Source organism: Anastrepha obliqua, chromosome 3 (genome assembly GCF_027943255.1).
Source record: "Anastrepha obliqua isolate idAnaObli1 chromosome 3, idAnaObli1_1.0, whole genome shotgun sequence".
NCBI classification, from domain to species: domain Eukaryota; kingdom Metazoa; phylum Arthropoda; class Insecta; order Diptera; family Tephritidae; genus Anastrepha; species Anastrepha obliqua.
In genome coordinates, this window is record NC_072894.1 from 39,762,449 (window position 1) to 39,777,250 (window position 14,802).

A 14,802-nucleotide genomic window follows, 5' to 3' on the forward strand; every position below is an offset into this window, starting at 1 on the left:
CGAATCACCATTAGAGAAGTTGCTGAGGACCTAGACATATCAATTGGCTCGTGCCATTCGATTTTTTTTAATGATTTGGGCATGAGATGGGTCGCCGCAAAATTCGTACCAAAACTGCTCAATTTCGACCAAAAGCAGCATCGCATGAACATTGCTAATGAGATGTTGGACTCTGTCCGCGGGCACCCAAATTTGCTCCAGAGGGTCATAACTGGTCACGAATCGTGGGTTTACGGTTATGACGTGGAAACCAAAGCTCAATCATCTCAATGGAAGCTAGCTGCCGTACGAACCAACACCGGAAAAAGTGCGCCAAGTTAGGTCGCATGTAAAAGTTTTGATTACCGTTTTCCTCGATTGCAGGGGCGTTGTGCATCATGACTTCTTGTCACAGGTTAAAACGGTCAACAAGGAGTATTACCTGCAAGTTATCTGTAAATTGCGCGAAGTAATCTGCCAGAAACGCCCGGATTTGTGAAAGAACAAAAATTAGCTCTTGCTTCACGATAACTCCTCTGCTCACACATCGTTGCTTGTGCGCGAGTTTTTGGCTAAAAACAACACACTAAGGATGCCACAGCCACCCTATTCCCCAGATCTGGCCCCCTGTGACCTTTTCTTGTTCCCGAAACTGAAGAGGCCCATGAAAGGACGACGCTACGCTACGATTTACAAGATAAAGACGGCATCGAAGGAGGAGCTGAACAAGATAAAAGATAAATGATTTTTGAAGTGCTTCGAAGATTGGAGAAAACGTTGGCACAAGTGCATAATATCTCATGGGGAGTACTTTGAAGGGGACAAAATAGATATTAATGAATAAATAAATAATTTAAAAAAAAAACTCAAAATTCGCGATACTTTTTGAACACACCCCGTATTTTTGAGGCATGTTTCTTATCATCTTGCCGTCGTTGTGGAAATGTAAAATGATTTTCCGTTCCGATTCAATCGTTTCTTCTTGCTTACGACCAACGTTTTTTATTGTATACACGAATTCGACCTTCAAATGTTTTGTCACTTTTTTCTAATTCCAAATTATAGCAAGAAAAGTAATGAACGTTACTATTACAGATTTGTGCAACAGTGTTGCCAGATAAGCGAACTAAACCCAAATTGAGAAAAATACGGAAAAAATGTTGTATATATATTTGGGATTACTTTACAAGTAACAATTGGCATATATGGGTACTTTTTTCAACTAATGCTACGACTCCAATGTGGCCACTGCTTTATGATCTCATATAAGGCCGCGCCCGGACTTTCCGTTGGCGATAATTGGCGATGCCCGAAAAGCTTATAGTCCCCAATTAACTTGGACGTCCGTACACCCATTTCCAATAGGGATTGAGCCGCGTCTAATGCTTGGGCGCTGGGAGTGGTCTTCACGAATGTGCCCATAAAAGCCAAGCTAAGACCACCCACATTATAATTTTTGATAGCAGCACCGATATAATCCCAGCCGCGTCCCTCGTAAACATTGCCATCATTGCCGATGAGAAAGTTATAGGCAATATCATCGAAATTAAAGCTTTGCATGTGAAAATGTTGGATGTTTCGAACTTGCTGAGAGCAGATATCCTAACAAAAGTACATGTGATAATAAAATCGATTTATAGTAAATACATTTTATGCTTTGACGATCTCACCACATCAGCGCAGTCTATCCCAGCTGTGTGCAGAATTACGACGCGGCCCACTGGCAAAGATTGTCTAGTGAGCTCATTGGACGCCTCAACGCCATTCCATTCCGATTTGGTTATAACGTTTGGATCAGCTGCTACAATCACGTTGCGTAAAGTGAAAAGTAAAAGATATATTGCAATTTGATTGGTGGTTTGATACATTTTGCTTAAGACGTTCGGATCGTTCGGTGACACTGTTTTAAATACACTGAAAATGACTAAAAGAAAATAGCTATTTTATGAGTAAATGGTGTGAAAAGTAATTAAGCACTCAATTGGCATTATCGCTACAGAAAGGGGTATACAGGGTTGGCCATATTAAACTGACCCATTGAGTAACCCTATAACTTTTTACTGTAATTTGAAATCTAAGGTTTACGTCAACAAGCCAAAGACACTAGGCGCACTTAAGGCCAATATCCGACGGGAAATAGCCGCCATATCGGCCGAGACGCTGGCCAAAACTATGGAAAACGCCGAAAAACGGGCACATTACTCTATACGAGCTAAGGGCGACCACTTGCGCGATATCATATTCAAAAAGTGATGTAAACGAATCTCCTTGAACTAAATTAAATGTTTTTCACAATGAAACACAAAAAAATGTTTCTTTTTCCATATTTTTTTAATAATCACATGGGTCAGTTTAATATGGCCAACCCTGTATACCCAACACATATTTACTAGTACGTATACAAAAAAAATCGCTTTGAGTAACCACATTAGGGCGGTGCGGTACTTCTGTTGTGTATTCCTTCGAGTATGGGGAGTATTTTCAGATTCGAGGGGGACAGTTTTTTGTTTTACAAAGGCAGTCTCGTAGTTTATTATAAGCATTACATATAATTTCTTTCATGGTTGTGGGAATACAGAAGGTTGTCGGCTTTCAGTGAATTTAATTGAATTGTGCTGACGTAAATGTAGATGGCTGCTTACACATTTATGTTTACAACAATGTTTTTTTTAATTTCTCCCTAGCTCACATTCACCTCAAGGCTGATAGAATACAAAATCGTGCCCTCCCACGTGTCATGAGGTCAACACAAAAGATAAAGAAACAGAAAGAAGAGGATGTGTGTGGAAAACCAATAATATAGAGTAAATCGTACACACGTGCATTTGCCCACAAAGGTCAGTTTACGTTCCGAACTGGGGCACTCAAGTATTCTTTACATTGTGCATTAATCTAACCTCAATTTTTAATTTTAGTTTATAAATCCTCACTAAATTCTCAATTAAATTCAGCTTTTACTCTAAAATAGAAAACTATCTAAAAAAGTGCAAAAATGTAAAATCTCCAAAATCGGCAAATTGTCATGGAACTTAATTAAAAAAAAATTATTAAAAAAAATTGAAAATTGCGAAATATACCTTGATTTTAGTATATTTCACACGGTTTTGTATTAATTTGCTCTTATTTAAATTTTTTACTAAAGATTTTTCGAAATTCTAATGCCTAGTGGTTTGTTGCATCAAACCGTTATTTTTCATAACTACGACTGATTGAATCAGTGGTAATTAGAAAATGCCAGCGTATCCAGAAAAAGTTTCCAATATGCATAGTACACTGTACAGTTTTCAATCCTGCCAATTAACTGACACCCTGTATGGTATTTTTTTTTAATAGAAATGTTTTGTATTATATTTCGGGCACCATAAGCAAATGGGTTGGAGCGTGACTACCAATCGGGAGTATGCAGGTTCGAATCTCCGTGCATGAAACATCAAAATGATAGAAAAAGTTTTATCTCATAGCGATCGCCACTTCGCAGGCGATAGCAAATCTTCGAGTGTATTTCTGGTATGAAAAAGCTCCTCATAAGAAATGATTTGCCCTTCGATGTCGGCTTAAAACTGTAGGACGCTTCATTTGTGGAAAAACATCAAGACGCACACCACAAATAGGAGGAGGAGGTCGGCCAAGCACTTAACAGAAGTATACTTGTCAATTATTTTTTATTTTCTTTATTGTATTTCATAACTTTAATTAGGAAATGATATTTTTCTATGAAACACTTAATCAACAATGATCAAATTGTGTACTGAATTTTAATTAATTAATATTAATTTAAATTAATAATTATGTTATATTTTATACGGAGGATGATAAACCGAGTTTAGTAATGCATTTATACATATTTTGACTTCAATCAAGTCCTTTTCATGCATATAAGTCACAAGATATGACAGCTGAAGTCAAAGCTATGCTTCTTTGAGCTCTATACACCTAAAATTGCAAAGTTATGTACCATGAACTCACACAGACATGATCTACCCATTCCCCAGAAGAGAGATTTTTAAGGCTTCTGGTACAAGAGAAGCTATACTTATATATGTATGAATATATTGCTTTTCCGTATAAGCCGATCCATCCTAAAGTACATGCATCCGAGTACAAATCAGTTGTTTACAAAATATTTGAATTTCTACTCTTCACCCACTTGTGTAGGTGATAAACCCGTGGTACTTTTTCTGTTTTCCTATAACGTCATTATTTGATTCAAAAAGAGTTGAGTGCTCTTTCTCTCTCCGCCTCTTTTTAACCGAAAAGATGCTCAAGCTAATTAAAGCTATTCAAATAGTTGCTCATTGTTATTGTAATCGTTCGACAATGCGCGTAAGTATACGAGTGTACTCCATAATTGTTCTGAATATTATGTATTATTGACGCTCGGTTTGTTACGAAAACTTGAAAGGGGTTTTTGCAAAATAATCGAGTTCAAAAAGTTACTAAGCAAAACATGCAGTTGTTGTCTATGTATAAGTACATAGATTCTCGTATATGCATAACGTACCTATGCAATTAAAACGTGACTTGAAAGACCAATTACTTTAATCGAAAAACAAACTTATTTCGGAACTCAGACTCGACTAGTGCACAATAAGGCAAATAAAATTCGATACATCGCTCATCAGCTGCGACAGTGTCAAAAAGGAAACAAATTTAGTTAAGTGTGCAAAAATTATCACCAGCTTTTATTTCTACTGTGCGATATGTATTAACAGCAGTTTTATTATTATCTGAATATTTTTGTACTTATTTTTAGTTACTTTGAGTGCCGGGTCACAGCCACATAGTAGGCAACTGCAAAGCAGATGAACTAGCGAGTTTGGGTACCATATTACCGATCCAACGAGACAAAGCGAACATACCTATACCTTTAGCAACTTGTAAGATGCTTATAGACAAACACTATCAGGGCTGCCAACAGGCTATTCCCTCAATCCCTGACCTGTGCAACAAGTAGGCAGAATGGAATATGGGCCGCACAAACCCATTGTTGAAACTGAACAGGAAGAACATGAGAACATTTCTTGAGGTTCTAACAGGTTACTGTCTGATTGGCAGGCATGCCGGTAAATTGGGAGCAACCTACAACGACTATTGCAGAAGCTGTAACGACATTGAAGAAGAAGAGAATATAGAACACTTTTTATGCGGGTGCATGGCTCTGGATAGAAGAAGGTTCAAAATGTTAGGAAAAAGTTCCCTGAATAACTTGGCAGAAGTAGCCAATTTAAAAATAACAAACCTTGTTAGATATATTCAAGCCACAGGTTAGTTCAATGAGGACAATGTAGAGTGCGGAGAGGGGACAGCCCTGGTGGTATCACAATGGGCCTACAACAGGCCTAGGTGTGTCAATGGACAACCACTATACCTAACTACCTAGAACTATAGTAAATTGAAGGATTTGAAGCCGTTTTTTCTGAAATTTTGGATTTTTTGAGTTATGACGTTCTTCCAGCAAGCGAGCGATGTTTACGTACATACATATGTACATAAAAATGATAGCCAAATAAGGGGCGCGCTTTAATACAGATTATTAAACGTAGCAGGAAATCATTGCTTGCCCAAATGTATTAAATAAAATAAAACGACAATGTATTGGGAATATACATACATATGCACATTTGGAGTAAAAATAAATAATTCAAATAATTCAGATCAGTCAGATGATCGAACGAAACAAAAACAAACTGAAGAAAGATTCGAGAACGAATTGACCAACTCTGAAAAGGAATTTATAAAGGTGTCGATAAAGAGGAATTAGGAAGTTCGTTTTCAGCCAGTACTTATGCGAATCAAATCTATCTAGTGGGTAAATTTTCCTTTTGTAATTAGAACTCTGTTTCGATCGTGGGACATCTAAAAATATTATTTATTTTTATAGAAGATAGAAAAACAAAAAATTAAGGCATTAGAATGAAAAACTTTGCCTTAATGGAAAAGTAGAGCATGCCCGGTATTTGCTAGTACCTAACGCAATAGTGTCAGATTTATATAGTGTATGTGTATATATGTATGTATAGTATGCCTTGCCAGAGACTGAATTGGTCTCAGAGACCTCTTACCCGGTCATTGGCATCCCCCTGACTGGTGTTAAAGGGGAGTTGCATAACTTATTTCTCAGAAAAGCGCAGAAAAGACGCAGCTCCATTTCTTCTTGTGCTATTTCAAAAACCCTCTGGCCCCAGCACAATAGACGGAGGACTCAGAAAGTCTTGGGGACTCTATGCCATTCAATTTCCGAACTCGTAGCTGTGTTTACCGTTCATTGGACGATCGGCACACATGCGAAAAAGCTAGGTCTACCATTTAATCCGCATTGCAGAAGCTGAGACCTCTCAGAGCAAGAGCCTGCTGAGCGCTTTCTCTGTAAATGTCCAGGTTTGGCAGCTAGACGATTAAGGCCACTGAGTGCTATGGTTGACTGTAGATATCTACCTGCTGGAGGTCTCATAATGGTAGCAAACAGCCGATTTAGTGCTAATTGGGGAGTGCCAGAGTGGTACTTCAAGCGTTTCACGTCACCTTATGTTATTTGATAAAGTACTAGATGTACTATTGAACTAAGGAACTTTATTTTATTTCATTGATTTTAAATGGATCCAACAAAGATGGCTCTAACTTCGTCCAAAAAATTTATTGATTTTAGATGTACCAAATAAATAAAGCACTACTTCGTCCAAAAAAATATGTTTAAATTGGTGAAGTCAAGAATAAGTATTATTAAAAACATTTATTTATGAATGTCTCTGACTGCCCCCAACTCTTTAATCTATTAATATTTTTGTAAAGAGTAGTAAATTCGTTTTTTTATGCATTTTTACATATTTTACTTCTTTTATAGGCCAGGGGAACCAGAGGGCTCAGACTCACGGCTTGGAGCCTGTATTAAGTATCCAAGGCAGGCTCAAACGAATTGGAATACTCACTTATTTACTCAGCAAGACATAAGATGGATCCTGAGTTTATATGATCCGTGCAAGGCCCTGAAGAATGGACCCCATCCGTCCGGTGGTAGTACAGCAAGCTCTTCTCTGTATTTTGTTATTACGTCCCAATAGTGTGCAGAATAGCTCACACAATACCAATTCATACGTAAAAGGGGCTATTCACTTTCTAAGTCTTTAAGGCCGAGTATTGATAATGAAATCAGATCTAAGCAACCTGCGAGTAAAACCTCGCCATTACAAATAACAGGGCAGGAAAGTCTACGGACACTACGCTGACCCAGTTGCTCAAGGAGATCCAGAGTGCTTTTGAGTGTGAGAATGATAACTTACTGCACTTGCTGACTAATAACGGCATCTGCTCGTAATCATAGTAAAAGGTAAGTTCGAGAATATCTTTTGCGATATGCAAGGTGAAGTCTAAAATAAAAAAGACTGAGCTAAAATAGAAACGACAGGTGCTTTGTTCTGATAACTTCGTGTTTATTTATTCAAAATAGTCCCCTCTGGCTTTGATACAATGTTTTGTGCGATCTAAAAGCTTTTCAAAAGAGTGTGTCAGGTTATTAACCGGTATGTCCTTCAGGATGTCGGTACAATCCTTTTGGATGGCCACTACGGACGCAAAAAGTTTTCCTTTCACGGCCAAATGCAATTTTCCGAATAGATAGAAGTCATAGGGAGCCATATTAGGTAAATACGGTGAGTGATTGACGGTTAAAATGCGACTTCTAGTCAAAAGATCAGTCACAAGAGTGGATCGATGAGTTGGTGCATTATCATGCAATAAGCGCCAGCTTCCTCCTTCGCGGTATTCGGGGCGAATTCGACGAATGCCAAGATAGAAAATTGCATTGACGGTTTGGCTGATAGGTAGGAATCCTTGTGGACAATCCCCTTGGTATCGTAAAAACATTATGAATTATGACTTCTCCAAATGCGATTTTTTGGTAGGTGGCTCGTCTGGGGCCTTCCATTCGGCATTTTGACGCTTAGTTTGAGATTCATGTTGGAAACACCACGTTTCATCACCAGTTACAATGTTGTAATTTTTGGTCCTCAGTTAACTTGTGCGGAATGTGCATAGACCTTTCGTAAGCCCAAATTATCAGTTACAATGCGATAAATCGATGTTTTAGAGATATTCAACTCCGATTCCATGAGTTTCAACAGTGATTTCAATTCATTTTTGATATATTTACGAAAGAATTCGATGGAGTTTTCGGTGATTACTGATTTTGGTCGGCCCGTATGTTCATTGCATGTATGTCCTCACAACCATCTCTGAAACGTGTAAAGCACTCATGAACTCTGGCACGACATAGCCAATCATCGCTATTAACTTGTTCCAAATTCAATTGCAAAACAGGTAGTAGGAAATACTGGTGTTGCAGGACAAGCATCCTGAGATGGATGTACACCAAGATAATCGGGCTAATGATAGCTTGCTGAGCGGTGATGTGGGTATTAAGAACTTTTTTATCGACAGTACGATGCCGAAAGTCCTGACAAGACTGCAGGCTGCATCACGCGGGCGATGAGACCTTTGTTAACACCGCTTCATATAGTCATTCAGCAGTCAGCAGTTAGACTGGGGAAGGTTTTGGCAAAGGAAAAATGATTTGATCCAAAAACATGGAATTCTTGAGCCTGCAGCTTCCTTTTGTCCAAATCCCCAGAGATAATATCGCGAAGGTTTGTAATATTTGTGAATAGATTCTGGATTGATCTGGACATTAAGGTTAACTGAAGTAGGTCTATCCTTGAAAGGAAATTCCAAGAGTGCATTATGCACTGGTATACAGTTTGCTGGAGAGCACTTGAATGCTGAAAGCTGTATGTCCTCCGAGGCTTTGTTATTAATAGGACCCGAGCTCGAGAGATTTGAGCAGTGCATAAGCCTCCCTAAGGACAAACTAAGAATGCTCACTCGCACTAGTTTAGAATGTTATTTAATTTTTGAAATACAAAATCATACATTCATACATTCCTGCAAGTGTTACACATGCACATACATACATATGTACAAATGTAAAATTTTATTATTTTAAAATAGTTATCACTACTATAAATATTGGGACCAATGCATTTAATATTGCTAAGGCTATCAAATTTTTTTTGAAGTTCTCCATCCCCTTCTGTTGTCCTTCCTCCATTTGTGCTTCTGATACGTCCATTATTTGTCTTGAGCTTTTCTTCTTTTCTAAACTTGTGTTTTTTCTTTATGTGTTTACTTCTGCTATTGATTATTTCTTATATTTTGAGTCAGTTTGTGAAAGATATTTCAAAAAAATTTGATATGCCGATTCAATGCATTCATCTACAGTGACTTAATGTGAAATGAAAGAAGAGATAAAACTAAAGAAGGCACTAGAACTACTTAATACAGATCGATGTTGAAGTTTTCTAATTACTGCCAAACCTCGTTCGGATGGGTATGAAACTGTAGGGTTCTCTATTTGTAGAAGAACATCAATACATACATCAATAGATACACTATTAAATGATATTTCAGCCAAAATCATCGTATTGGAATAATTATGACTTATATTTTAGTAGTTTCCATATTAAAAAATTGTACGAAGATTTACATTTTGGTATGGCGAGTGGATTGAATGGTACCACTTAACGAGGTTTACGAATTCACTCTCGCAGCTATTCCAGTTGGATGATATCGTTTTCGTAGAAGAAATTTACGGAAATTTGACTTGCGGTGCATTCCAGAAACACACCACAAATTTGATAAAACGCTTGGCGATCATTCAGGTACCTACCATTAGTTATTCCAAATCAGATTATGCGGAAATTTGATGGCGGTGACATTGAAGCCGAGACACGTCACAAAATAGAAACAATATCAGAACTGTGAGAAGTAGATCACTTCTAAAAAGATGGATAAGTTTAGTTTGGGGGAAAAGAAATACATTATTTTCTCGGCCACCTATGTAGTGATCGATATCTCGTAAAGTTTCGATCAAACAATTTACAGTTTATACGCGTTGCTAAGGTGATATTTCACACAAAAAGATTCGTTTGCTGCGTTTTTTTTGTTCCATTCAGTCGTGAGTTACAGGGTTTGTTTTCCAAATAGGTGTAGTTATGGATCGAGGAAAGGTCTGCACCGAAGCTGGCACCTCTGTCTTCCCTAATGGCTCCAGATGCAATGGGGAGTCGGAGCAGGGGGTTTCTCTAAATCATCCAATTCATTTATTTCCTTAAAATTGCCGAATACTGCTAATGTATTTCAGGCAGAAGTCTTTGCGATCTTAAAGGCATGAAAAATGCTTAGGAAATGTTGGAGCAAGAGAGATATTAAGATTTTCTTCGATATTCAAATCGCGATCAAGGCTCTGATGACGCCATCGTGCAGAACGAAACTAGTAAGCTCTTGTAGGGAGGACATCAAATCTTTTGGGTCTGCAGGTAAAATTTTTCTGATCTGGGTTGTAGGACATAGAGACATAGAGTTAATTGCTGGTGAGCTTGCCTGGCGGTTACAGGCATCCCTCTGAGAGTTGTTAAAAGGGGATTGCGCAACTTATTTCTCAGGAAAGCGCAGAAAAGATGGAGCTCCATTTCTTCATATGCTGTTTGGAAAACTCTCTGGCTGCAGTATGATAGACGAAGGACTTAGAAAGCCCTGGGGACTCTATGTCATTCAATTTCCAGACTCGTAGCTGTGTTTACCGATCATTGGACGATCGCCATACATGCGAAAAAGCTAGGTTTACTCTTTAACCCGCAAGCTGTAGAGACCATTCAGAGAAAGAGACTGTTGATCACTTTTTCTGTAAATATCTCGGTTTGGCAGCTAGACGATTGGGATCACTGAGTGATCTTTTCTTCGAAAGACTGGTGCAGTGCGTCAACCTAAATCTTATCAATCTTCTCCATTACATCACTAGCTCTGATTGACTGTAGATATTTGTCTGTTGGAAGGTCTCGTAATGATATCAAACAGCCGATTTTGTGCTACTTGTGAGGTACCAGAGTGGTACTTGAACCATTTTACTTACTTACAGGGTGTTAACAATGGAAGTCAACAAAGAGAAAATTCGGCATATTTTACAGTTTTTCTTTGATAAAGGCGAAAATGCAAGCCAAATGATGTAATAGCGAATTACGTGCAGTTTTGGTTTTGTCGATTCCGTTCAAACATTTTTGATATTAAAGAGAATGTCGGTAAAATCACAGAAATAATCGACGTTAATGTTACGTACCACTAACATGTCGGAGTATTCGTAATATCGCCTAGGATCTAATATCAAATATCACATCAAATATAATTCTTATAGACTAAAGAAATTTTCTAGCATAGGTGTGAAAAATGCGAATAGACCGAATATGTCTCTCTATAAAACTCTATTGGGGCATATATGTCCCAGCTCGAAACTTGGTTGTAAATAAGAGATATAATTTTTTCTTTGGATTTTCGATAATTATTTTTGTAATTAAATCCTGCAAAAGTACGATCGGGAGGGTCCCGGAAACTAACATTAAACATAATGTTCGTCACGTAAGGTCGGTGTTTTTGTTGTTGGAACAAAATAAACACTTCCCCACACTGTACATATCCAGGGAATGCTGCTGGAGTGATAGTCGTTGGACACGTCTGATAACGGGACGTCTGGTAACGTATAACTGACTAACTGACTGATCTAATATAAAGAATGGACACGAAAAAAACGAGTCGATTGTGTTTACTCATCACTTGCGTAAAGTATGTAACTATAAATAAAAAGTTAGCACACATATTAATAGTGTTTGTGGTCATTATTAACTTTAACTGGCTTTTCGTAACTTCTACATATTCCTCAAAATGTGTTCAGTTGAGTGTAAGCTTGAGGAGAAAACTGTGCGCAAAACGCAAGAAAATGATCCCATGTCACAATGCCATAGCAAAAACTTTAAATAGGTCGAAAAATAAGGTAACTTATGTGTTACAAAAGTTTAATAAAGCCTTATCGGTTGAACGAATGCCTGAAATGGAAGAAAAAAGTGATTTGTGTCGCAGTCACAAGCCAAAGAAGTGACTATTTAGAAACAACCTTGCCTTTCACTTAGAGATGCTAAGAAACAGATCCATATATCGAAATGTTACGTCCAAACGTGCACAAAAGTGAAGGCTTACGGACATATCAAAGTATTGTCGAATCCAATCGAAATTATAAAACAAATAAGAGTCCTAAAGCATGTGTCTAAAAATTATACAGTCAAGACATTCATAAATATGGCTGTGTGGTTATGGACGATGAAACATGTGCTAACCAGACTTTAAGCAGATTCAGGGCGCTGAGCTTTATACTGCAAAGAAGAGGGGAGAAGCCTCAGTTCTCTAAAAAATGTTTAGTTTGGCAAGCCATCTCAGTCTGGCATGAAAAACAAAACGTTCATTACTACAGGCGCTATAAACCAAAAAATTTATAGCAAGGTGGGTTTGGAAAAACATTTTCTGCTATTCACAAAACAACGTACCGACTTAGTTCTGATCTGGCTAGTTTTAGCATCGTGCCATTATAGCCGTCTTGCCATGAACTGGTGTAAAAAATTCCGGGTAAATAAAGAACTATAAACCACCAAACTGTCCACAATTGCGCACTATTGAAAAATATTGGGAGACTGTTAAAAGAAAATTGCTAAAAGCCAACAAAAAAAAAAAAAAATTAAAAAAGAGCAGCAGTTTAAAATGAATTGGCAGATAGAGGCAGATGCCGTAACAAAAACGAACGACCATCACCTAATGAGAGAAGTCAAATTTATATGGCGTCATTTTCTTTATAATAAAGAGAACTTATATGAAATTTTTGACAGCTCAAACAAATTTTATGTTATAATGTCCTGTCCATTCTTCAATACATTGTCGTGGTGGCCAAAGTCATTTGCCATTAATTATTTGTTCATAATCGTATAGCTTTTCTAAATAAATAAATACTAATTTAATAGCCTGGAGATTTCACATGTCACAGCGTTTGTTTCTGTGAATAATTGTTATTATATAGGGTGTTTCAAAATGATCTGAACTTTTTGGAAGCGCACATAAATTACTTGATTTTGATGATAAACAATTGTAGAATTAATGAAACTGGCTACCTTACCTAAAAGGAAGCGATCAGATGACAGGGTTTACGTTACGTGAACGATCTACATTTGCGTTGGTGAGTTTGCATTTATATAACACTCTCAACAGATAGATGGTATCAGCAGAAACGGTTTAAGTTTCACCTTTACCACCTTACCTAATTCTGGAGAACTCCACAACCCCAAAGTCTCAAGCGAGTAACCGAGCCTTTCAGCATATTTTGACACAAAAACTACTAACACAACCAGCGCACTATGAGAAATATTAAATCGATAATAATCGTACAAATGTACTTGTAAAGAGTCTTTCAGAAGACGCGCCTAGATGTTGTTTTAAAATAAAACATGTAAAAATTTAGATTCTCTTAGATTCAATCAAAATACGGCTTAAAAATTATTTGTATTATTTGTGAAAAATTATATTATTTAAATGTCCACCAGGAGTACGTCTACTATAGATAATCGTATATGGGCAAAATCCGCAAAATAGTCGATTCATGAACGCCAAATTATTGAGAAAGCCGAGATATCGTAGATTTGGAGGTTGTTCAGTAACACTTTGCGCTACAACAGCAATATTCTGAACAGAACATCCAGTTTTTGTCTGACAGTCCTTTTCCTATTCTTGACAGAACCAGCTTCTTTAAATTTTTTCATCCATCCTTTGATTTGCCGACTCATTTGGACGATTAGTTGCACCAAAAAAATCACGAATTTTGCGAAACTTTGTTCTTAAATATCGACAATTTTCATAATAAGTTTCAATAATTTTAGAGCGTTGTTCTATCGTCTCAAATTGTGCATCTGTCTACTTGACGAATGTCAAAGATGACATAAAAAAAAGGTGCTGTCTAGGAATTATTCACTACTGACATCAATGGTAGGCGTCACTTTTGAAAGACCCTTTATATTGGGGTATGTGAAATTCTATGGTAATTTTTGATACAATACAAATTTATTGAAATAACTTATCGTATTTGTTTAATTATTTATAAAGTTACATCACTTTGAGGCACTCGCTTTTTACAATTTAAACGATCAACTTAAGTTCAAAATATTCGCAGTCACAATGAATGGTTCTGGATCTGCAGTTAATTTTTATATTTTTTTAATCAATCCACCAACAACAATAAGTATAATATTAACGCTTTATATGTGCACCTTGCTTCTTGTTTTTTTCTTTAAATGTAACTTTTTTTTGTATTTTTGAACTTTCGCTTTACTTTGTTACATCTGAGATAACACGATTATTGTGTAAATTATGAAGATGATCACCAAAACATTAACTGAGATCACAAAAAATTTGTGATCTGCGAAATTCATAATGTACTCTGATTTACTAATCTTTTCTTCAAATTTATTTTGCTATAAAGATTTTATTTTATGTTTTGGTATACTATTTGAATACTGTCGTAACACTGGCAGTAGATGTGTAACTGATGATGCATAGAACCTGGTGAGCATCAAAATACTATAGAGTCTCTATTAGAACTGATTGAAAATTTTACATATACCTATATGCACATAGGAGGAATCTAATGAGTGGAGAAAAGTTAAAACAAAGCAAAAAACCGTTGCCTTCTTATCGTGTTACAGTTACAGTTGCTAAACAAAAAATAGCAAAAAATTATTGTACATACGAAAAAAGTAATATCTGTATAAAACTTAGTCTATTTAATCTTTGAGTCGTGATATATGTATGTACGTTTTACAAGCGTCCTTCACATCTCTACTGTTTAAAAAAAACAAGTTTGCATGAAAATAAACTATTATTTTGGCATTGTCAATCAAAAAGTATTCG

At 36.8% G+C, this 14,802-nt stretch overlaps 1 protein-coding gene across 3 annotated transcripts; it reads right to left on the reverse strand.

Moving 5' to 3' along the window:
• Window positions 1-1,136: 1,136 nt before the first annotated feature.
• LOC129241614 (peptidoglycan-recognition protein SD-like) lies at window positions 1,137-14,443 on the reverse strand. Of its 3 annotated transcripts, none has more exons than XM_054878049.1 (3): window positions 14,225-14,443; window positions 1,650-1,903; window positions 1,137-1,581 (listed from the first exon to the last, which is right to left on the reverse strand). In XM_054878049.1, exons 2-3 carry the CDS (start codon window positions 1,845-1,847, stop codon window positions 1,198-1,200), a joined length of 582 nt encoding a protein of 193 aa, XP_054734024.1. In that variant the 5' UTR covers window positions 1,848-1,903; window positions 14,225-14,443; the 3' UTR covers window positions 1,137-1,197. The 3 variants fall into 3 exon arrangements, with proteins under 3 accessions (XP_054734024.1, XP_054734022.1, XP_054734023.1); XM_054878047.1 differs by having other exon boundaries at window positions 14,163-14,443; XM_054878048.1 differs by lacking the exon at window positions 14,225-14,443 and adding an exon at window positions 14,003-14,134.
• Window positions 14,444-14,802: the final 359 nt, after the last annotated feature.